Source organism: Synchiropus splendidus, chromosome 2, assembly GCF_027744825.2.
Source record: "Synchiropus splendidus isolate RoL2022-P1 chromosome 2, RoL_Sspl_1.0, whole genome shotgun sequence".
Taxonomy (NCBI): Eukaryota; Metazoa; Chordata; class Actinopteri; order Syngnathiformes; family Callionymidae; genus Synchiropus; species Synchiropus splendidus.
The window spans coordinates 38799844-38825494 of record NC_071335.1 but is presented as its reverse complement, the minus strand read 5'-3'; the positions used below and the strand labels follow the sequence as shown (position 1 = coordinate 38825494).

Here is a 25651-nt window from a genome sequence, read left to right as displayed (position 1 = left end):
ATGACAGAAGGACAGAACTGTGAGGAACCTGCTGAAGTTTGAGCTTTCCATCTCCAATATCAGCAAAGCTAAGACCTCCTCCAGAAACATGCCCTCACTCCCGGTTGCTCCCAGAAGAGCATTATATTTAAACTGTCGGAATTGATCATCTTTCTGCTCTTAAGCCTAACTAGCCTATTCCTGTTTCTATTTCCCTCTTTCCCCCTCGAAACGCACACAAACCGCGGAAACATTTACACAGAGAGGAATATCCTCACTTAGAAGTGGGTTAACAGGGTCTCTGGGGACTCTCCTTTAACTACCCAGTGAACCAGGTGAATGCCAGGCAGTTGAGCACTGAGATCCATGAGGGCATGCAGGGGAGGATCAATTGAAGTAAATGAATCCCTGCAGCATGAGAGCTCTTCCCAACCAATCTCTCTCTCTCTCTCTCACACACACACACACACACACACACACACACACACACACACACACACACACACACACACACACACACACACACACACACACACACACACACACACACACACACACACACACACACACACACACACACACACACACACACACACACACACACACACCAGAGGCCACCCACTAACGGCAGTCTCTGACTTCACAGTTCACACTCTCAGAACCACATTGCAACACATGTAGAATTCACAAAATGAATAACAACGGTAGAGACAGCGATTTCCCTTTGAATTTGGAAGCAAGATTCAACTCTAGAAAAAAAGAAACAAAAAAACTTGGCATATCGCCTGTTGTTTGATTTGACAATCACAGTTGAACATGATGATGGGTCAATAAACAAGATAAATGAAATATTTGAAAAATGTGAAGGTAAAAGAACTGGCAACAAAACAAAAACCTGACTCAGTAAATGCACAAACATTGTATATTTTCATGTATTTCCAAATGATATTCTGTTTATTGCCAAAAGCATGAAAATAACAGATTTGCTGATTCCTTGGCAGGAGGCCAAACGAACAGCTATCATTTGAACTGCATATTTAATCTTTGAGCACAGACAACATATACACTGCAAAAGAATCAAATGCTATCCATGTTGTAAACCCTTGATTATTTTTAGACAATTGATGCAGTGATCCATCTGAGGAAGATGAGCAGTTGCTGGTTCCAGTCTGCAATTTCCTTGTTGGGGACGGACTAAAAGACGGCGAGCAGAGGACAGAGCAAGAATGAGGAGGAGGAAGAGCAGCAACAGGATGAGATCACAAGCGGTCAGGGAGGGTGAGCAGGGACAGAGCACACAGAGAAAGACCAGTGGTACAGCATATCACCTTGGAAACAGTCACCATGGAAACCTTAAAGACACAGACAGATTGATGCGGTTGTGTGATGGAAGTGAGCACAGGTTCTAACTCTATGTGTGCGTGTGTTCATTGATGTGATGGACATGATGCAATAAAATACATTTTTAAAAGTGGTACCTAAGTCTGTCGTGTGCAGCAGGAGGGCGACAATGGCGACTATTGTGTGCTGCACAGGCATACACAAACCACTGCTCCTGCATATGTGTCAAGTGTCTGGTTATTGCGTATCAAGAAATATCAAGAGGATTTGAATTATTCATAACGGTTTTCAGTGCAATTACACAGCCGTTAACTGATGGACATACGTCGGTCCTCTCATCACCTACCCTTGTTGACTTGTTGGTGACTGGAAACTGCCTTTTTGACATCACACAGCCCTTGTCGAATGCACCATGTACCAACAACCTTCTGTCTCACCTAATCTCTTTTTTGTTAACTGATACATCATCTCAACTTCAGTCCCTCCTTTACCTCCCCCTGCACTTCACCTCCATCTCCATGTTTTCTTTTTACATCGTTTCCCATTCCACGTTCTTCTCTCTGCATCCTCATTTATCCATCTTTATTCTGGCTGTTGTTCAGTTAAAGCCATGATGTGTCCCCATCTCATTCCTCATCCCCCCCCCCACTCACTCCTTCTATTTATCCTGACTGCTTTCTGCTTTGCTCCGTCTTCAGCGCATGATCATGCAACCTCAACCTCTCTTTGTCTCCCCCTCCCTGTGTAAATCTGTAAAATGGCCCCCATTATGGCTTTCCTACCTCTCTTCCCCCTCCCCCTCTCTCCAGAGAAGCCATTAGGTGCTGCTGTAAGGCTATCATTCTTCTCCTCTCTCCATCTCTCTTTCATTCCTGCCATATTCTCAGGATGATCGTCTCTCGCTTTCTCCTCCCCTCTGCTCTCCATCTTTCCTTCTTCAGTTGCTTCAGGCACCCTTTCTTCTTCCCTCCCACCCTCCCCCTCCTCACATCTTCACACCATCTGATTCTCCTCTCTTCCATCCTCCCTCCATCTTACTCCCTCCACTCCCCACCTATTCACATAGACTCCTCTGATCTGGTGAGGAGGGCTATACGCAAGCCCACTACTCACTAGACATGAGGCTGACATGATGACGACCGCAGCCACCATGTTGTTTGGATTATTTTAGAATACTTAGTAATTAGAATATTACACAGCAAGTACAATCTGGAACAGCTCAGACAGAGGAGGGGCATTCAGTCTCTCTCATAGAACACATGAACATCATAAGACAACGAACACTTCTCAACAACATAGTGTTGAATGTATGATGAGAAGACCACAGCAACACTGACCTCCAGGTCCAACCAATTTGTAGCATGAAAATCAACCATTACTCAAGCATAATAACCCTTAGCAAACTTTGTTGAGTGAAATATTTCCACTATCAATAATAATAATAATACATCTGGTTCTGGTCCTCCAATCACAGTATTTTACAGTACTAAAGGGATACAAGGTAAACTAGTGTATGCAGGACTGAATGTATACAGGATAGAAAATGATGATAAATGCATCTATTTATATTTATTTATATTCTATAAGAAGTTAAGCATCAGTATATCAGTCAAACACAAAGGATCAGCCTTTAGAGCACAGCACTGCCGTGATTTCCATGCGTCTTCTACATTTAGCCTCAACTCTCTGTACTGCCTTATCTTGTTCCTCCATCGCCCCCACATGCCCAGAGTTGTAGACCATTAATCCTTCTCCCTTTACTCCTCTGATTTACCTTACCAGAGGGAGAGAGAATGACCATCACCGAAGTCAGCATCTCAATAACTCCACAGCAGGTTATTGTCTGCTCCAGAGCCAAAATAGCCCTTGGTAATATGATGAAATTTGATGTAAAAACTTGCAACGGCTCTGTGAGAGTCAGAGTGTGGAAATACCTCCATTCCTCGGCTGCTTTATCACATTATTGCATTCTAGTCATCGCACTGCTCGTCTGCCTTGCTTCTCCCAACATTCTGCACATTGCTGTCTCTCTTTCCATTCCCTCTTCTTTATTGCGTTTGTCTCACAAGAGAAGCCCCTTCATTAATCACTACGACTCAACATGTCTCTGTACCGTATTCATCAATAGCGTAACATACTGATACTGACTGAAGTACTGATCAGGGCACAAACAAATAATACATTAGCATGACAAACTCTAAGTAAGTCAAGAAGTGCAAGAAACACAAGGAAATGGTGATGCAACCACAAATCGACAGAAGTACAGTTTCCCATCACCTCACAACAGCTGCTGCGATTGTGGAAGTGACATGGTGTTGATCAATGACAGCGTTTTCAATCACATTATAGGACTGTCAACAAAGGAATCTCCAAAGTTGGAGAGCAATTTCAGCATCCGTTACTTCTCAGCTGGAATATGCAGAATAACCCTACACACAAAGGCTAGCTAGAAGAGAGGTCATTCTCGCAAATGTATGCTCACTGGGAAACAAAATGGACCATCAACTCCACTGACTGTGATGTGAGAAATTGCCACTGAAGTTTCACAAGCCAATCAATAACATTCCACATTTCACTTAAGTGCAAGATTCAGATGCTCCAAACATCCACCCACACATCACAACGGAAATTTTAGCTTCTCAGACGCAGTACTGGCCCCATTATATCAGTCAAATGTATGTAGCTGAAACAGTGCCTCAAACCTCCATTTATTTGCATCTGATCATTAACACTGCAAGATGATCACTAACTTTCATTTAGCATTTCAGAATATGAGGGAGGATAGCGTACCTCATTGGCATTGGCATGATGAGCATGTCCAAAAGCAAAGGTTAGTGTGTTCAAATATATTAACAACTACTTTCTGTCTAAGAGAACCACTGGATTTATGCTGTGATATCTTAGGAGCCCTAACGTGGTGTGGCATAACACAGCTTCCCTTTAATTTTTTTTCCTCATCTGTGCTCAGCTTATGAACTCTACTCGTCGGCACTGATCCGGGGATCCGGGAACCCTTCAGAAGCTCTACCATATAATTTATTATTGCTCCTCCACAACTTCTGTGATGCAGTCAGGGAAGCTATCGATGGCCACCGTGTGCCTTATGCAAAAAAATTGGTGAATGAGTCTCAGACCAGTGGTGCCTGCTCCAGATCAGAGCAGGCTTTAGAGTGAGGAGGAGCGACGAGTGGCCTGTGGTAGTCATATTCCACTCCACCACCATGTTGCCTCCAAGATTCTGACCATTCGGTGGAAATTCCGTTTAAACAGTTCGGCATACGGCCGAAGCACCAGTTTAGACAACAGTGGGTGCTGCATTCAGGAGTCGTGCCCTGAATGCAGCATGTTTCCAAAACGAGTAGTGTACGAGGGCTTGCATTTGAGTACTCACAGATACCGACAGTGAGTACTTTTGCCATGACACTTTTCTTTTTTTTTTTTTTTATCATTATTTGACTAACATTTCTGACTTGGGCGACGATCCCAAGTTACACAGCAGATCAAACAAAAATTTTACAAAATTGTCATAAAGTGTCACTCAAAATCTGCATTCTGCCATAAAGTAGCATTGGTTTTGAGGTATTGGAGGCCATTCTGTGAGCACAAGTACAAGTACTCGAGAGTGGTATTGGAATGCGACTCCGACTAAGCAGGGGTGAATTTTCTTGGCTCCAGTCGTATTCCTGTGCCACGTAAACATAGTCCATGTAATGTTTCTTCTACGCACTATGGTGATTAACCATACGATCAACCATAATACCAGCAACTGTATCTCTGGCTGCAGATGATTCAATAGCACCGCTGTCATGCATCACTCATTAAAGATAAATTGTGATAATAAGATGTTTTTTTTAAGTACTACGCTACTCAACTATTAGTCTTTTTTAGCAAACCCCTCCTGGTATTTGATTACACATTTATTCTTCTGTTAAGTCAACAACAGAGCTGGCCAGCTTGCTTCTGTTGGAGCTGATCTAAACAGGAGTACTCCCTTCACAAAACAGAGCCTTGAAGAGCCAATTACAGCAACCAGAAACCATCACTAGCACAAGCATTATGTCCTCTATCATGTTGCTTGCACAAAGCAAGGGAAATGAAGGATTGATTACCAGGCAAGGGAGATGAATAAAAACAGTCAGCTGGAAGAGATGAAGAGCTCCCGGGGAAGAGAGGGATGGAAAATGAAGGAGGGGACTAACCCAGAGCAAGAAATGGACATGTAAACAAACAGTGGTTAGAGGGGAAAATGAAAGTGAGCTACAGAAAAAGTCAAGGGAGGGGAGTATGGCAGCAGAGTGGGAGCCAGCCTCAGTGAGAAAGCAAGCTTGACCATATGTCTGAGTCAACAACGGTAAGAGAAACCTCAATAGAAGAAAAAAGGTGTGGAGGTGCGAAAACACTCCACAGAGAGACAGAAAAGAAATGGAGAAAGAAAAAAGACACCTCAAGTGATTCTAAGATGAGAAGATCAATAGCCACCAAAGAGGTGACACACACAGTAAAGAAAGGCAAAGGGGTGTGCTTCTACTGAGGAGGTGGGTGGGTGGCTGGCTGGCTGGCGATCGGGAGGTGAGAATAGAATGACAAGAAGAAAAACAAATTATTCTGTGATTCTGATAATTAGCTCTGACTTTATCGACAAACTCTGCCAGGCAGCAGACGTTTAGCAGAGAATTCACACAACCCTGATGGTCTGGCACGAGAGGGGTAGGAGTAGAGGAGTGAGGGAGTTGGGGAGGATGGTGGAGAGATGGAAGTAAGACACACAGAGGCTGAAGATGGATTGAGATTAATGAAGGCGAGTAAGAGCACAGCAGCAGGACGAAGGATGCTTAGAGATGGGCTGAAAGAGCGGGGGGTGGGGGAATCTGGTAAGAGGGAGGGCTCTGAACTGGCCTTCCCGTCACTCCTTCACAAAAGAGGTCAGCCATGCCATTAACTTTAGTTTAATGAACTTAAACTTATTAAGGTACACTTTTTTGTCAATACAATACATGGACATAACAGACAAAAAATACAAGATGATGAAAGACATATGGGGCACTTGATTTATCCACCTCAAACTTGCAGCCCACAGGACTCAGTCCAGTGGTCCACCACTAGGTGGACCACTGGACTGAGTCCTGAGGCCCAATTGTAGCATGGGTGCAGCCCCCAGAAGCCCTTCCACGATCCTAGACTGATCAATGGAGGCTGGACAGCTCTTAGAAAGCAAATTCACCAAATCACTCAAATGGCATGAAAACACTGCAAATCTGACTAAATGTGATTTTGATGATGTGAGGAGGCGACACCAATAAAGGAAAAATAAATATACAAAACTGAAGGGCGGCGCAGCTGTTCAGCCCTGCGGTGGTGATGACTTGTTATCATGTGACACATGGTGTTGGTCCTTGGTGTAGTAGGTGGAAGCTGATGATTTTCTCGATGACAGAATTGTAATAATCGTAGGATTAGCCATAATGCGGCTGATTTCAGTGTTTTGTGAGGAAGAGAGACTGATGTTTTTATGGAAAATTGTACGACGGAAAGCCACTCTGGAAGGCGCAATGAGCCACTACACAGACTCAGCCACCTCTTCTAATAATAGATAGAAGCATAGTTCAAATGTTTCAAAAACCAAAGATTATTTACCAGTGTGCACAAGTGCATAAGAACACGCTCAATATTTGAAGAAAAGAGGTATTTCAAGCCCTCCATGTGTGTCTCAACAGCTGCTCCAAGTGCCCGTGAAATATTTACATACTGGCCGCTTGTAGCGGGACTTCGAGACAGAGAGCACGGAGAGGGAACAAATGCTGTAGTTAATGGGCTAATGGTTACCTGAAGAACACGGTATACGCTGTGGGGTGCACATGGAAGAGAGGGGTTAAGTTACTGAGTATTGAGGGATTTGTTCAAAAAACTGTTGGAGAAGGGAGATGAGAGTGAGGGGGTGGGTGGTGGAGTCAAAGACAGCATTGATGACTACTGACTCACTGAGTCTGTAAGTGTGGGTGTGAGTGAGTGATAGGGAAATCTAGAGAGAACAACAATAAAGCTTAAGCTACCTCAGCTCTAAGAGTGTACCCTTGATCTAAGCTCCCTTTCCGAGTTCCCCTGCAGTCTCATGAAAGGGAAGATCTCGCTGAAGGAAGACGTGAATGTCTCTGTCCTCTCCTGCTCTGGCACCAATCATTCCATAGTCACATTGTTTCCAGAGCATTGATGTTCTAATGGCTGAGGCAACTTTCATGTATGTTTGAGTCCAAACAGAGTGATGAGCAGTTTTTGCTGCAAAGAAATATATGACAAATCAAACAGTATCCATATCCATGTCTTCAATGTGTTTGATGTGTTTTTGTCTGCATCATAGAGGTTAGTAATAACACTACAAAGGCACTGTTTCAGTACAACCCTCCGACAAGCCACTGAAATGCATCCACTCGTTTTTTTTGGCCCCCAAATATTGTCCTTTTACACACACACCAAAGCTAAGAGGCTGCTTAAAGTTAAATCACATTTCGTCACTACAGCCAAAGGATAGCCGACTCATGAGAGTGATTTGATTGTGTGTTGTGTTTTATTAAGTCAAGTCTCTAAACTTGAGCTGGTTGCATGACAGGACACCACTTTTACTTTAAGTAGAAATTCGTCCATCTGTTCTGGGGGTTTTCTGTTCCATTCTCATACAAACGCTGAAACAGATGAACAGAGCACTAAGCCATAACCTCCCCATCACCATGGTTGGCGCAAGTAAACATTTGTTCAAACATGCATTGCTATATCCTAATGCAACAGTTCCTACCAGCGCAGACTATTGGTCATTGTTAAGGGGCTTTTCACACTCCATTCTGTCTCGGTGGCCTGAGTCTGATTCGTCCCAAAATAGCTCATTTGTGACCTACGACGAAGAACGTTTCAAGGAAGTCAACATTGGCCGGGCGGCACGAGCCCAAACCTATTGACCAACATTGGCTTGACCAATCTTACTTCTCTGTCGCTTCTTAACACTTCGAGTCATCGTCACCTCACATACTAACCGATGACGAATGTCTGCTATGGCTGTATCAGAAAGTGGCGTTTCACAGCCAAGGTAAACATGAAAGAGTGTTATGTTTATTTTCCAAGAAAATAGCTGAGCTGCGTAATGCGGAGCATCTTGATTTTTCTACGCTGCTCTCACAACATGTTGAAAAAAATGAGAGAGATTATTGGCGATTTTTATGAGTGGAGTACAGATTCATACGTCAGAAATTATCAATGCATAGTCTGGTCTTCTACAGTAACTTTAGAAAAATCAGTGTCTTTCCTGTGTGTCTTCATTTATCTAAATCTGTCTGTCTGTAAAAACATGTTTATTAGCCTAATGAACGTGAAAACACGTGATCAAACACACACACACACACAAAGCGAGTCCCTTTGCACTGCACTGTTCAATGACTCCCGTTCTGCAGCATCAGCCTCATATTGCTGCACACGTCAGCGTTTTGGGAGTTTCTTTTGAACATTGTTGTCCACCTAGACAGTGATCAGACCCTTTACTGCTCTGCATTCATCATGTTTGTGTTGATTCACGCAGAACACGTAGTTCCTGGCATCCAGCGGCGAGTCGCCTGAGGCGAGTAGCTCACTCCTTGCAGAGAGCTTCATGGGACAAGGTGCAGCTATACAGGCAGGTTCAAATCCGCAGCCAAAACCCGGTTCGCTTGTTTTCAGATGTCTGAGCCCAACGCACAGAGTGAAAGGCCACTAACACGTTCATGGTGGCCGTGCTGGGCTAATGCTTCAACCCCAGACACACAGCAGAGAAGTACTTGGAGGATAGCTGCTGAGATTGATTGGACCTCGGCATATTGCAGCATAGTTAGCCCCGCTCATTGACCACTTGGGTATCAATACTTGAGGCCTGAGGACTATCAAATACACACACAAACATATTCTTGTTTGGGTAAATATAAAGAGGTAGAAATGCACAGACTCCCAATCACTGTGTTCAAAATAACGATTTGACCATTAGGAGTGAGGCATGAATCAGTGCCAAAGGCGACTGGAGAGGCAGCGTATTGATGAATCGGTACAAGTGTACAGAAACCACAGACGCACAAAATGTTGCGGCTGAAAATACAAGTTGATGCGTAACAGGAGAAAAACACCACGAGTGTCCAAGGGTTTTACAGCATTGTGGATATGGCAAAAGCATCACATCTTCAGTGGCTCATATCAAATCATGTCTTTACACAAACACAAGGGACCAAGACGAGAAACAAGCAGCTGGACACATGTTTAGTGACTGTGATATTGAATCTGTAGGAGGAGATTAAAGGTCCAATATGAAATGAACTGAAAGAAAACTGGAAGATCCATTCTATATTTAGACTGATGTGATTTTCCCGAGTGGAATAATCCACACCCCTCCCACTGACACCGAACAGAACTTTCCTCCGAGGTTGGAAGGGGAGTCAGACTTAGGTACTACCAATAATTATAAATAAGTATATATATATATATATATATATATATATATATATATAAACAAAGTTTACAGGCTAGCTCAAAGCCATGTTTGAAAGAGAATGGGACAGAGACAGGACCCAGATACCTTTGACGATGAAGTTCCTGAACCAGTGAGACAAGAACCTTTTCAACAGAGCAGCACACCAGAAGAAGCAGATGTGAGAGAATCAACTATGGGAATCAATGAGTGTGGCACCATGAGGACAGCACATCAGGAGTGGTGAAGAAACAAGTGTCTTGACCTCGGGAATTCGAATTCCTGCCAACTTGTACATTCTGAAGCAGAAAGCAGCGAGAGAGAGTGGTTCCAATCTTTCATTTTAAGTGTGTTTTGTTTCCTGTTTATTTGATGACCATGGTGGGCATCTGTGTCAGATTCTGAAAGTTAGCGTGAAAACGGCAAGGCTGATTTATTCTTAAACCAGAAAAATGATTGTTGTTCTGAGCACATTATACTTGAGGTGCACCGATCAGTTTTCAGGTCAATCACTGACCTTTGAAGTCTGACCTGCTCATAATGTTTATTTAAATAACTGACAGAATATTTCTTTGATATTTGAAACTGGTTTGATTGAAAAACATGATCTGTGAATACATGGGTAATTTGCTTTGAAAAATAAAGGAGTGAGGCAGTAAATGTGATAATTGTTTTGTGCACTTAAACCCTGTCAAAATGTCTGTTGAAGATTGCTGATAAAAATGAAAATAAAAATAAAAATTTTGTAATCTTAAAAAAATCTTGATTGTTTTTCCAAGACGCCCATCCCTATATGTATGTAAAAATCCCACTCTCGGACTGACTATTGCACAGTTTCAGTACATCTAAAACCCAAACAAAAACAAACAAAAAAAAACCTGACAAAAATTCAATTATCAGAGTATCTGGATATCAGACCATTTGGTAAACTGATATCCATCAAAAATACGGACCACATACGGAAATTCCATTCAATTTGGTTGAAGAACAAGGATTCTTGATTATTTAGAGGACCAAGTTTTCCCTTAATTTACAAGTCGTACACACACTAGGAAATAAGTCTATTAACCCCAAGTGAACAACTGCTATCTGTCGTGTATACATCAAGTGACCGGAGAGAATAAATTTTTTGGGTAATGCCATCACCACGAAAATGGGAGATGCATTTCAAGTCAAAACCACTAGGCAGCGTGTAGGGACAGCATGTCCACTCTGTACACAACGAATGTGGAGTTTGAAAACTCAATATGTGTATGTAAACAAGGCGAACATCAACAGTAGTGATCAGCTCGAAATACAATGTGAATTTTGGTGCCTCAATTAGGGAGGGTAGAATGTGTTCACTGTTACAAATGGCAGTGGCAGTACGATGGACGTTAAATGCCATAATTATAGATAAATAAATACATAACTAGATGTATAAATAAATAAATGTCAAATGAATAAATAACCATTTGATATCTGATTTATTTTTGCCACAGAATGATGATAATTCTGTCTATACATACATATACATTCATTTAGACTTGGATCTTTGGGGGGTATTTAATTATTTTGAATTGTATTTATTTGTACATTAATTTATATAGAGATTTTGTTATTTCAACGTTTATTTATGAATGCTTTTATACATTTTTCTATTTCCACTTTTTGTCTTTTATTTATTTTGACATTTCACAGGAGTGAGCAAGCTACCAAGACGCTACCTGTGTACACCCCCAACCACCGACCCCTCTCAGAGCGTATTCAGTACAGGAGGGAACATCGTGACATGTCACAGAGCTGTGTTAAAGCCTGATACTGGAGACAAACTTATTTTTCTGGCCTGTAACCTATAAAGCAATGACTTTGTTTATTTATGACATTTATGAAATTGAACTCTCTTTTGTCACATTTATTTTACTCACACTTGAAGACTTAATGCACAAAAGGCTTTATCATGTAGCAGAGAGTTAAAGTTAAGTTAAAATTAGTTGGTCTATTTATTGTTATATTTAATTTTTTAGGACTGCATGTCTACCTCGGACGTTCTGCATTTTGTTATCCTTCAATTTTTTTATGTACCTAATATTTGTTAAAGGCAGTGTCGTAGTTTGACATGTTCTGATCATGAAGAGCCGTTCAAGTACAAAAGCAGCATCTAGTTTTGTCAACTTTCATTGGGGGCAAAATGATAGTACTGCCGCCCACACGGGGGCTACAGATTTACTCCCATTTCAACTAAAGCAGACTGTCTGTCACACCAATGTGAAACCGAGAGAAGAATAGATGAAAGACAGAAACATGGACATGATGGAGAGCTTTGCTGAGCAAGGTCATGCTACTGTGGGGACTTTAATAGGGACATGACATTCAAGGAGACTGTCGTGAATATCTGACATAGATGCACATGTCAAGGTCTCATGTTCAGAGAGAGGACCACAGGCTGGAGGGTGGGATGGTAGGAAATAATCCGACAGGAGGAGAGTGATGAATGGAAAAAAAGAAGATTTTGGCCACTGCTAAACAAGCAGGAGAGCTGCTGCAGCCTTTCTGCCAGATTACTGAGTGACGTCGCGTTATCATTTCCCTGATAGGAACTCTGCCACTAAAGCAACAAGGGAGTGAGAGAATGGAGGAGGGGGAGGGGTCACATTGCTGGAAAATCGTCTGATAGCCAAGAAAAAAAGGAGGGAGAGTCAGAGGGAGGGAAGAGGAAAAGTAAAGCAGCAACAGCAGCGATTGAGACATTACGGCACACAAAGGAAGAGAGCAGACACAAAGAAAGAGAGATGGGCAGTGGTGAAAGAGTCCAGAGAAAAAGAGAGAGGCGCAGGGGGTGACCTGAAAACATTTCGGACGAAAATTTACCAAGATTAAATCAAGCAAAAAAATGGTTGGGAAAAGCACTGGTGAGTCAAAAGAGATGAAGTTGACAAAAGAAAAGGAACCCTCGGGACTTGTGGTTCTTGTGTGTGTCTGCAACACTGCAACATTTACATAGGGGGCAGCTGTTACATTAGCTTCTGCCATTGTGTCTAATGAAATCCCAGTCTTGTTAGACACATATATGGTGTAAACATTCAGTTTCTGTTTCCCCAGTCAAGCAGAAACCCTTACCATGAATGCTTATGTTGTTGTTCATTACTGCACGTCATTCCAAAGCAGTTTCCTATTTGGTGGGATCTTGATTCTAACAGCTAAAGAGAAGCAGTGTGTGTGCGCTTATGTATTCTGTTGGTGAGTAAATGTGTGTTAATCACAGTGTCATGCACGCTCCCTTGCAACCCCTCCCATCCCCCAAAACCCAAGATACCAGGCAGAGAAACGGCACTTTAACATCCACGCGAAGCCATAATAGTGTTAGCCAGCAGATTCTCTCTCTCACACACAAACACAAACACACACACCCCCTCCTCCCGTCTTTCAGGAAAATCAGAGGCTTTGTGAATACCAAGCATACCAGAAAAAAACACATGAGAGAATAAGGCCGCATTTTATGAGCCTCAAAAGACAGATGCGGTGCGCACACGCACGCACGCACACACTCAATCAATCAATGACTCATAGACACACACACACTCAATAAGCAGCTCAGTGGTGTAGCATTTGGATAAGAAGCACTCCTAAGACCCTCTGACAATAGTGGGACAGCAGAGCTTACATTATATTAAGGCAGACAAATTGTACACAAGCATCCTTCAAGTTGAGGGGTGTCAGGAGACCACACTGACAAAGAACAAGCACAACACTAGAACGGCAGAACACAACACAACGCACGCGTATACACACATACACACTGGTCCTGTGAAAGCCTGTTTTCAGTTTGACATGTTTAAAGTCAAAATTCACTTTAGTTTATTGAAATGATTTAATGCTATGTAGAACTTCCAGTTGTCAGCTTCTTGATCCATGAGAATCTTTTCAAACCAACAATTCCAAACCAACACCTAGCAGCCCCTTCTACCTGCAGACGCATGATAACAGCATCACACTTATAAACAGGCACGGGGGAAGTTCAGTCTGAAGAAAGATACACAAATATCTGGCTAGCATGCAGATGCTTATATTTAAGACAAGAAACTACTACTATTAATAATATTTTGGTGGCCAATTAGAGATGTATGGAAATGGAAACCGGTAGCCAAATCCAAATAATACTTTAATAATAATGAGTTAATAATAAAACTTTTAGTTTATGATTTAGTTTTGCACTACTTTCTAATATTGCACAAAGATTCTTGAAGTACTTTTTAGACATGTTTAAGCAAATGTTCGTAAAATATTCTGACACTTTAGTCACACAATATTCCAGGAGCATTTGTTTTTCAGTTTTTCACTTGTATTAGCTTTTCAAACAAAACATGCACCCAAAAAAAGTGCATTAACCTAGACCAACCCACAACAAAGGAATTGAAGTCCATTTGGCACCAGTCTACTGTGCCACAGTAGATAGACTAATAAGTAGACAGAAAGCACTGGATAGTTTCGTCAAACACTCACTGCAAACTTCAATTGTAGTCTCACTCTCCCACACTTCAGAATATCTCCACATTGCCAACATTTTACCGAAGACTGTGATTTATTTTGACAATATTACAATGAACATGAAAAACACAAGAAAGAAATGATTCTACACTACGGCAAACACAAAATCTGACCCAATCAACATCTCAACACTTCTTACCTGTAAGTCAGGCCTAATGATGCACACATTAATATGAATAACATCTCTATTTAACTATTTAATTTTAAAAAGAACTACCTTTAATCATTGAAGAATATTTACTTCAAGCCTCGCAATACATGAAAAATACAAACCCAACTCCATAGGACATATTTCTTACCGTGCCTAGACTGGGTTCTACATTCATATTCAGTGCAACAGGTCACTGTGGCAGGTACTCAATCGAAGCAAAGTAGACCTGAATTACTCTTAATACCGAAGCGTCACCACAATGATAGATCTGGCCGCAATCAAAGAAAGAGCAAATGTGAAACATGGGTTCGACAGTCTAAATCCTCTCTGACTGGTGTTGAAACGCTCCTGCTTTGTCCTCATCAGCAGACTGAGCAGCGACAACCGGAAGACGATGCTGAGGTGGTACCGCGGCACCTCTGTACCTATGGTGTATTGCCAGGTTTTCTATGGCGGTCTCGCAGACCTCGTTTCAGTTTTACGGCACATTTTCTTTTACATGCATTCTATTACATTACAATATTGATTTGAAACAAGATATCCGCTCAGGCCTACCCGTACTCCACGTTGTTTGACAGTGCCACACACACAACTATTCAAATGCGGCTAAATACATTTGGTTGACGAATACTCAGGGCAACTTTGCTTTCGATAACCACATTATTATGTGTTGAATGATTTCCACAGTGGTGAACGAGTATTGTTGCGATATTTACTTACATTTATATTTCAGGAGGACATTGCTCTTTGGTATAGAAGTAAATAATTTTGTGACAAAGTCATCAAAACTCTTTCCTGTCCATTTACTTTCTAATGCTTAAGTTATTGTAAGCGTATTCAGTATCAGTACCAGTCCAATCTTAAATTAAGTTACTAACTAGATAGATGGTAAACACATTTATATTCCAATATGTCCAGGACTATTTGAGCCACACTCGTGTCCGCTAACTCAGACTTAAATTGTTCCTTAATTTGAACTGGGGCTTTAGCAGTATACTGGTATTGACGATAAACTTGATATTAAAAAATGAACTTTCAATATTGTGTCAAAAAATTCACATGTGAAATAATATGTAGCAATAGCTCAATTTAAGGTTGGACTGGGAGATCTGCACACACAATAATTTAAGCATTAAAAGTTGCAAAATTGCAACAAGCAGCATCGAAGCTGTTATACAAGCCCAGCTGTAAATATGAGGCCTGATGTGGTTTCCACTTTGACAAGCACATGGTGGACACCTATAACTTCAACCCTCATTTGTGGGCATGTTTCTTTTGCAAAGTTAGAATATATGCAGTTTGAAAACTGCCCCCCGTAAGGATGAGGAAGGTTATAGCATGTGAACTCCCCAGGAACCTATGCCAGCTCTGCTTTTAACACAATTTTTCTAGCTCTGCTTGAAGACAAGTTTTGCCAGCTCAACGTGCCTGGTTCGCCCATTCCCATTGAGGACTCAGCGCCCACGCTAGGGACAAGAGCAGACTGCAGCACATTGTGCGTTCTGCTGAGAAGGGGATCGGTTGCAGTCTGCCACCTCGTATGTCTCCAGGACCCAGAGACGTCCAGGTCGGATCAGAGCTGACCCTTCTCACCATGGTCATGGACTGTTTGTCCCTACACAGGAACAACTTCTTCCCCTCGGCCGCCAGATTGTTTAATTTGTTATTTTATTTTATTATGTTTTTGTTCATGACAGCACTCTATTGCAAAGCACTTTGCTAGTTGGAGGGATCCCCATTGACCATGGCAATATAGAAGAAGAGAGAGTGATGTCGCTTCTGTGACAGTAGGTCACAAACCCAACGTCTCTTCTCTTTTGCAGTATGGCTCAATCTCTAACTGTCTAGAAATAGTGACATTAATGTGGAATGTGTCTTCGAAAAAAAAAAAAAAAAAAAACTTCATTGGATCATTGGAATTCATATTGCTTGTCTCCTTTGGTTACTGCAGAGATTGCACACAAAAAAGGAAGTGAAAGATGAATCTGAATCTGAATTGATTGATTGTGCCATTAGTATTAATATTGTTATTGTGACATTCTTTTGCCCACAGAAAGCATGAAGAGAAAATCTGCAATTGTGACAGCTCTAATTTAAACATACATAAACACACAACAACAACAGCCATGCAGGTCTCCAATTCCATCCCCCGTCTTGATTTATGGTGTCAACCTGTGAGATTGCTTTTCGCAAGAGGAAAACCCTATACCTACCTGCCTCTTGAACACACACACGGATGCACACACACACAAACAAATGTGCACGCACAGAGACACAGCTTCATAAACCTAGTCCTGCCATCCATGTCAAGGTGAAATGGAGGTGCAGAACAAATAGATGTGCTCCTTGCAGGCCTATGGTCCATTGAGCACTGACCACAAAATGAAATGCACGCACATAAACATGCAGCCTTCCCACCCCCAAATATTGACTTATTTTTTACATTCAGGCTTCTACAATAGACAATTGCACCATAGATTTATGTCCCAAATTAAAAATGTCAGGACAAGAAAGTCTGAAAAAACATTGTTTTTTTTTGTTTTTTTAGTACAAAGTCCTGAAGAGTACAATCTTATGATGATATAAATGGAAAATAAACCTTGGCTGAAGAGACCAAATACAACAATCATTTATTATCACAAGTGGCGTTGCATCACGGACGAGCACCAGCCCTTACCAGACAGGTAAACTGTACCTGTAATACCTGAACACTGAATAATGTAATGAGCAAGCAGACTCTAAGACCTTGTCAATGTGCATTTGTGAGTGTGATAGAATTACAGTATTGTACAACACAGACCAGTGCACAAGATGTCCACTGGTGAATGGGCACCTTGTTATCTGTCCTCCAAAGTTCTTTGGTACTTGTATGGCAATACAACATTTTGGACGGCCATTCAAATTAATAAAGTAGCGAAATAGAAAAAGCCAAAAAGGCACATCAGACAGAGCTGACAAAATAAACAGTACAAGAATTGCTGAGTTTGCAAAGAGCTCATGATCCTTTTTAACCATTATGACAGCGAGAAACTCCAAGACAAGACCAAGACCATAGACTGCCAAGACTGAGACCACAAAAAGCAGTCTCAACACCAAGACTGGTTGTCCAGAGCTTCAGTCTCACCTGAACTACTTGTTCAATGCCTTGACTTCAGAGATAGCAAGACAGATTTTCTCTCCTCGCAATTAATCCATGTCTTCTTACTTTGAACAGAGGGGTAGTCGATAACTAAACAGACAGTAGCAGGGTCCCTTTCATTGAAATAATGTTTGATCTGATGACAGAAGTGATCCAATTGGGCACATTCAGGATTCAATTTCATTCTGATCAAAAAGGGTGGATTATGCTGACCGTTTGATCAGCATCCATGTACATAGAGAGTCTCTCTGAGGCTGGTTATTTTCATGCATTTGACAGTATTGCCAAGTCAGAGACGCAAGGTTCCGATAACATGTTAGCTGCATGAGTACAAATCTGAATTGGATAGTATATCTTTCACAGCATGTCAAAAAGTAAGAAGAAGATAATGTACTCATGCCACCGCTGGTACTGACGTGGACACAGTGTTTTGACCTTTTTTTCCAATATGATTTTAGTAATTTTTCACATTCAAAATGGGAATTTGTGAGTATCATGAGTATCTTGAGTAACTTGAGATTAATGTGTTCTCTCTAGTAAAACTATATATACTATATATATATATATATATATATATATATAAAAACACACTACATTTTAAAGTACGATATTGAAGTCAATTCTCTTTCGCCCCTCTTATACCAACCAGTAGAAGACCAGGAAAAGTCAGACAACATGGTAATTTTGTGCACTGGTCATCCTGGTATTTGGATCCACGTCAAACAACCCTGTAATTGACATGGGAATTTATCTGCATCGGTTACACCCTTATGGCGTGAGAGCTCATCCCATTTTCACCAGGTAAATTTCACCACAGACAAATGGCCCAAACAGCATTGCAGAACTTTTAGCTTCACACCTACAGCATTGCTCTCATTAAGTCAGTCAAGCGTATGTTGTAGAAACATTAGAAATGTTGCCAGCAAGCACAGCTTGACGATCATTCTTATCTTATTAGCACTGACTAATTTTTAATGTCTAATAACTATTGAGGGAATAACCAGACCGAACACACAACAGGATGGCGAGAGGCAGCTCAGCAGAAGCATCAATCACCTTCTTGGGGTTCAAGTTTATTTGCCTTCTTTTTTTCTCAGCAATACAGAGGACACAGGTGGAACAATGCAGTTGGGGGATGGAGTGGGAGCAGTGGAGAGTAGAGGAAGGTGACAAATGAGAGGAGCAGCTAGATCAGTCAGGATATTAAGATGAAAGATAAGAGAACTTGATTTAGCAGCAGGAAAAAACCCACCGAAAAAAGGACGTGCATGAGATGGAGCACTTGCAAATCATTTTGTGGCTGTGCTTTTGTGGATGGTTCTTCAAATACGACGGCTAAGAAGACAAACACAATTTGCCAAACAACCAAAGGACCCCCCACTGTCTCCTCAATCACTTGTCCATCCATCCGCTGCTGCTGTCACTACCTATAACTATTTGGATGTCTGTATGTAGGTTACACTCACTTTCCCTTCTTCAGTGCTCCCTTCACTTCCAACAATACAAGACTCGTCTGACCTCTTCAGTTTCCACATATCCAATCAGGAGGCAGCAGACACCTCCTCCATTTGTCCACATGTCTTCATAAATTTATCCCGAGGGCTGCCTGCAACACCGTGCCATGCTGTCCTTCGTATTGCATTTTAACACGAAACCCATAACGGAAACATGTTAAATTAAACCACTCACACCACAAAATGGCCCTGTAACATCATATTTACACATCTGCCTGCTAGACAGACTCACTCTCTCTGGGCAATCAGGTGCAAGACTGTTGGATTCGGCTCCATTAAAGGCAGATTATTGGCGTCAGAGCAGTTTAAAGGTTAGTTTCTCGACGTAGTTGATTTTCCACTTCAAACTTCCTCCAACATAACAGTCCAGGATTTCGTCATGGCTTTTGTTGTCTAACCACAGACGGTCGTTCAGATTCTTGCTCTTGCTTCAGCTCACCACGAAGTGATGGAGAGCAGGTGGAAATGATGAGAGAGCTGGCTTCAATTTGGAGACAGCAACACTCAGATCAACAATGTTTATTTGTTATGTTGTGCCTGATGAAACATGTCATTAACCAGAGGTGAGTGGTTTTCCGGGAGAATTGGAGTGAGAATATGGGTGAGTGAAGGATGGAAGGTATGGGGTCGATTTGGGGGACAAGTGCAAGGTCTGCCATGTGCCCAACATTTGTGGGCATGTTTAACCATACTGAGTACCAATTCTTGAGAAGGCACCTTCTACATTTTGCTCTGCTGAGGACAGTTTGCCTTTCCTCATAAGGTTTAGAGGGTTAAAACGTACGTAAAAGTAGTTTTATAATTAGGTTTAGGTTTTGTTCATAGTCCTGGTTAAGTTATGCCATTTGTTTTGGAGTATTAGGTTTAGGGTGAGAGGCTGGGGAAAGCATTATGTCAATGAGAAACCTCACAATGTCCCCACAGGGATAGCAATATAAGTGTGTGTATGTGTGTGTGAGAGACAGAGAGAGGGAGAGAGAGAGAGAGAGAGACACTGACTGTTGGCCATACTAGCAGCCATAATCACACAGGTTATTATGGATAATAAAATAATAAAAGTCAAGATTTCAGAGACTGAGCCTTCACAGCTCACACCATAACCCATCAACACGATCAGAAAGTTTCCAGTCCAGTTCATTGTTGGGTCAAAACTTATCAGTTAACATTAAGATTTACACCATGACAGGCTGTTACCGCACACACAAGACACCAGTCTACCTCCCCTCATCTCTGAACTGCTAGAGAATCAGACTGCAAGGTGCTGTGGGCTACGGTTTCCACGGCAACCAGCAGCCAAGAAAGCCAGCGGGATGTTTAGCTGGCATGAGGAGAGGAGAGTGTGCATGCAGGGTGTCTCTGTGTTCGTCTGCAAGCAACACACACACGCACACACGCAGCAACTCAGTGTGTGTGTGTGTGTGGTGGTTGGGGGGGGTGCATGTATGAGACTGTGTGAGGTACTGGCAGGGTGACAGCAGTGTGTTTAGTATGCAGCCTTCCGACTACATCTCCCTTCCTGCCTCCATTTGGCCCTCAGACACAGCATTAAAATGACACACACAAACATGCACGCGCACTCCGTCATGATGGATTTTCTACATAATTAAACCTCCATGGCACCACTGTGGAATATGCTCTTTTTAAGGGGCAGGACTGTGGACCGTTAACACCTGAGAAGACAACACATTGTATTTGCATGGACACAGGCATGTGCACAGGGGCAGGCACGCACATGCACACACAAACAGGGTGACATTACAGAGAAATACCCTGATATTTCCTCCTCTACACCTGAACCCTATGGGTGTATGAAGACAGACTATTTCTGTTTTGGAGCAAACCGCTTTATCACAGGGAAGGCATGATGATGTCGCTCATGTAATCTTTGGATTGTTTTTCCAATCCTTCCCCATACAGACCAAAATACAGAGATGCACACACAAACACACAAATGCAGCCTGCCTAAAAATCCTAGCTGATCGGGTTGAGAATGTAACATTTGCCCTCATAAGTCTGACCCCGTTTCCTTAGACTCACTCACTCGAAGCCACACCTCCATAGCGGTGCAGCAGAAACATATTATTCTCAGCTCTAAAGTGCTCTGTAAAATACAGCCGTTTCAAGTGGTTTCGATATTTGAAATGTCTTTTCAGAGCACTTGTAGTAGTAAAAATACCAGGCCTGTAGGTGGTGTTGCAATGCTCAAGTAACAATCAAATACCTCCAATTCACAACAGTGGTGAAGCAGCAGTTTTCAACTCAAGTCACACGAGACTTGTTGAGCCTGCAGTACTTTGTGAATTGAAACATGACAATACCCCACTACATTTGGTATGACCGATATGCAACATGTCTCAAAATACCGTAAGTAATCACTAAAGTGGCTCTGAGTAACTAGTGGAAAACCTTTCAAAGACAGACGCACAGTTGCACACATTTCGGAAATTTCAGCCCAGGCTTTCATTTCTGATGTCTTTTGAATGGGCAAACGCTCGACCTCCAATCTGAAAGCCTCATCATCCAGAATTGTCAGTGGTGCTACGAGAAGGCTTTGTGAGTCATGTTAGCCGGCTATGATGTAGCCTTTACACTCCTCTTTCACAATAAACCGGTCCTAACATCAACCCATAGTGTTTCATGATGTGACTTTCCCAGATTCACAACAGTTTTCAGAGGCTGATTTACTGTTTGAATGAGCCTTTCCACTCCAACTTGAAGCGGTACCAGCACAGTGTGAAAAATAGAACCATCAGATGGCACAGCACATGCATATGAAGCTTGAGCCCTCTGCTCGCACAGTAACAACACAACGTGATTTTACAGGCTTCTCGGTAGGGATGTGCGACGCAACGATATGCACGATTATGACGTGTTGATGATCTGCCATCAGCACATAAAGCACGCCACCACTGGACCACTAGAGCAGAGTCTCCTCTGGAGTGATGAATCACGCTTTTACGTCTGACAATCTGATGGACGACTCTGGGTTTGGAGGTTGCCAGGAGTACTGTACATTTCGGACTGCACTGCGTGAAATTTGGGGGAGGAGGAATTATGGTGTGGGGTTTTGACTGCTTCATTTTGGACAATTCCATGCTCCCAACTTTGAGCAAAGAGTCCGGACCTGAACCAGATAGAACACCTTTGGGATGAATTAGAGCCAGGCCTTCACGACCATCATCAGTGTGAAGCACTGAGCACAGCTGGTGGCTATAGCAACAATGAACCACAGTGTAACAAATTGTCTGGAATATCACCACTAGGAATCAATGAAATTTATGAATCCCTTTTGCAGATACACTCTGAATTTAAACGTGAACAAACGTTCAAAGAAAAGAGTACCCAGCACTCAACATATTCAAACAAAGTCTGCTGCAGTTTCGCTATAGACATGAACCAGGCAAGTGGTCACATAACAATCTCCATAGATCATGCACTGCCCCCTTAGAGAACTCAGCATAGTTGAAATTTGGATTATGGATGAGATTCATCACATCTTGGAATTTTTCACACCAAGGAGGAAGTCTGCATTGATCGCTTCACTCTCCCCACTTCCAGTTCACCTCCTCATTGAGAAATAAATCTATCGTTCACCCCCGCCCTCCATAGCCATGAAACGCGCACACACAAACATGCTCAGAAAGACTAAGCCCTCCAGTAGCCATGTAGCCCCATATGAATAAATCCAATGCTTTATTGGTGCAGAGTGTCTCCAGAAAGGAGTAAGGACAGAGGGTGGGAAGAAGGAAGGGAGGAATAGCATCACAGCAGATGCTGAGAGCATCATATGGGTGGAGGAGGTGACCGAATGCAGCCAGACAATGAACTCACTAACGGCACAGACGACATGACAACAAGCACATACAGATAGCAAGACAATCTAAACAGCACACACACTACCTGTGGTATTACAAAGAACAACTTGCCCTGAGTGCCAGAAAAAAAACTGCCCGAGGTGGGCTTGTGGTAATGACATGACCAGCGTGGTTTAGTGGTCCAATCCAATCTTAGCCATCAGTCAGCAGTGACAGATTTGGGATATGAGTTAAGGAGCTGTTTAACTCAGGTGTTTGCTGGAGTGTGGTGCTGCAGAAGCATCAATACGCTCTCGACAGGCCATTTTCCCGTCATGTCAGCTTGTTGCTGGGGCATTAGGACTACAGAGCGGAACTCACATCGGCACGATGAAACTGAAACAACGTACCTGTCCATGAGCCTGCATGGTGGTGTATGGCATGTTCTGGTTCAGAACCTTTTGCTTCATCAAGAGCATCCTCTTCTGTTCTTCACTCAAGTGAGCTGTTTGACCTGGGATGGGCCCCTGGGTCTGTCCTGGTCCGGCTCCCTGACCCCCACCACCTCCTCCACCCATGTAGGGGGGCATCATGGGGTTCTTGACCTGATTGTTCGCTCCCATAGGTGGGGTCATCCTCTGGCCCATGTGGTCAACCCCACTACCACTGAAGTGAGTCAGCGGTTTGGTGTTGTTGTAAGACAACATGGCTGCTGTCTGCTGCTGCTGTTGTTGCTGCTGCTGCTGCTGCTTGGTCAACGGGTTCTGGTTAATGCTAGTGGGCTGCTGCTGTCCCATCATGCCCATATGGTTGTGAGGGAGGTAGTTATTCATGGGGGTTTTGGGGCCATTGTTGGGAGTCATACCAGCCACCAGAGGGGCCTGTGGTGCATTGAAGGCTTGTTGTGGGTACATCATTGGGCTGTTGGGTTTGTCTTGGTTAAAGGGACCAGCGTTATAAGGGCTTGTGGGGGGTCCTGCCGGGGACCAGTTGGCAGTTTGCTGCTGCTGCTGCTGCTGCTGTTGTTGTTGTTGTTGCTGCTTCTGCTGCATCAGTTTGGCCCGTTGTTGGGCTGCCATAGCTTTTAGTTGCTCAGCAGGCGAAAGCTCTGGTGTTACGGGCCCTACTGGCTGTCCTCCAGCTGTTGCCGGGCCTGACACAGTCTGACTGACCACAGGGCCCGCATTCATCACAAACCCATTCCCAGCCCTAGAAATTGCTTGCGTCTGGGCCTGAGTCGGAGTCTGAGGGGACCGAGCCACACAGTTGTGTAGAGGAGAACCTGATGCCATGGCAACGGCCGGAGATTGCTGCAGAGGTTGTTGAGGTGGAGTTCCATTCGCAGTAGTGGCAAATTGAGGTCCTGAGGATGACGGTCGAACCTGACAATAAGAACCAAAAACACAAGATAGGTCAGAATATTTTTCTTTATGAACAGACTTCCAATCCTGATATTAAAACACTTCCACAGAGGTACATCACACTGATATAGCTTCGACATCATTTTTCTTGTTTGTTTAACCTTCAACCATAATTGCTACCACTAATAATGTGTGTTTTTTATATACCTTCACCTTCCATTAGGGCTGGTCAATGAATCAAATTTTGATCCTGTTTTTGATTATGTCGTCCTACGATTCTAAAAATGTGATAATCGTCATGAAACGATTATTTAGCCGGACACCCGTCTCCCCATTACGTCATTACGTCACGATGCACGCAAACGCTGCACCACGCCTTGTCCAGATGAATTGACCGGTGGGAAGCTACTGTGGAGGGCACAGTGAGCGCGCTACACAGAGTGAGCCACTCAGTGCGAAGCTCCGCCTGTCAGCAAGAGAGCTCGAGCCTCTATTTACACGGAGTGGGGGACGCTAATATTAGCCACTCTTAGCTACCGACTTGGTCGCCATGGTATTCAGAACCTCCGAGGAGCAGACGCTCATCCAGTGTTTCTGAGTCACAACAGCAATGCTAGCAGCTTGTTGGCGATGTTTCAAATACCAGTGATTATTTGGAAGTGGATAAATGCAGAACAATCGCTTGCGCTCAACCTGAGCTCTCCTTGTCATTCATCACGCAGGAAGAGCATATGTATAGTTTTACAATCAAAGTAGTGACTTCTTCCAGCACGAAAAAATGAATAAAAAACTTGCAATAGGACTTTGCGTCCCAGCCATGTGCCTGCTCAGCTCCAAATATTGTCTCCTGTCTCCACTGTTCTCTGAACCCTGACCATACAAATTGACGACGGTTCTAGAGAGAAATATTTAACCTACATGAAGAAGGTTAAATTATTTAAATTTTACACATTGTTTTATTATAGTTCATTGTTCAATAAAGTTTGAAAGTTCAATGACAGCTAAATCTTAAGTCGTGTAGTAATTGTTTGAATAATTGTGATTACGATATGAAGCAAAATAATCATGATGATCATTATCATTTTTGCCATAATTGCCCAGAGAATGTTTCAATGCCAAACGCTAGCTTCGAGTTAGCAGGACTCTCATGAAAGCTGCTCCAGCGAAGTAGAACAGCGGATATTTTCCCAAACACAAAGCGACCCTAACATTTGATGACAATGAACAGTGATACGTGCATTTAAACTGAGTTAGCACAGTTTAAATGCAAAACTAACCAACCAAGTAGTTAACCAAATGAATGTCTGTTCAGTCACTAGATAACTAAGCTTCTAGTTATAGTCCTAGCTTGCATTTACGCCAGGTTTTTTGA

At 42.7% G+C, this 25651-nt stretch overlaps 1 protein-coding gene across 1 annotated transcript in view; it reads right to left on the bottom strand.

The window, feature by feature from the left end:
* The window catches only part of LOC128753317 (mastermind-like protein 3), a 78000-nt gene that overhangs the window by 12228 nt on the left and 40121 nt on the right, over positions 1-25651 (bottom strand). Inside the window, exon 3 of the mRNA XM_053854903.1 lies at positions 23329-24300. Coding sequence (XP_053710878.1) covers positions 23329-24300 — 972 coding nt within the window. The remainder of the gene's footprint in view (positions 1-23328; positions 24301-25651) is intronic.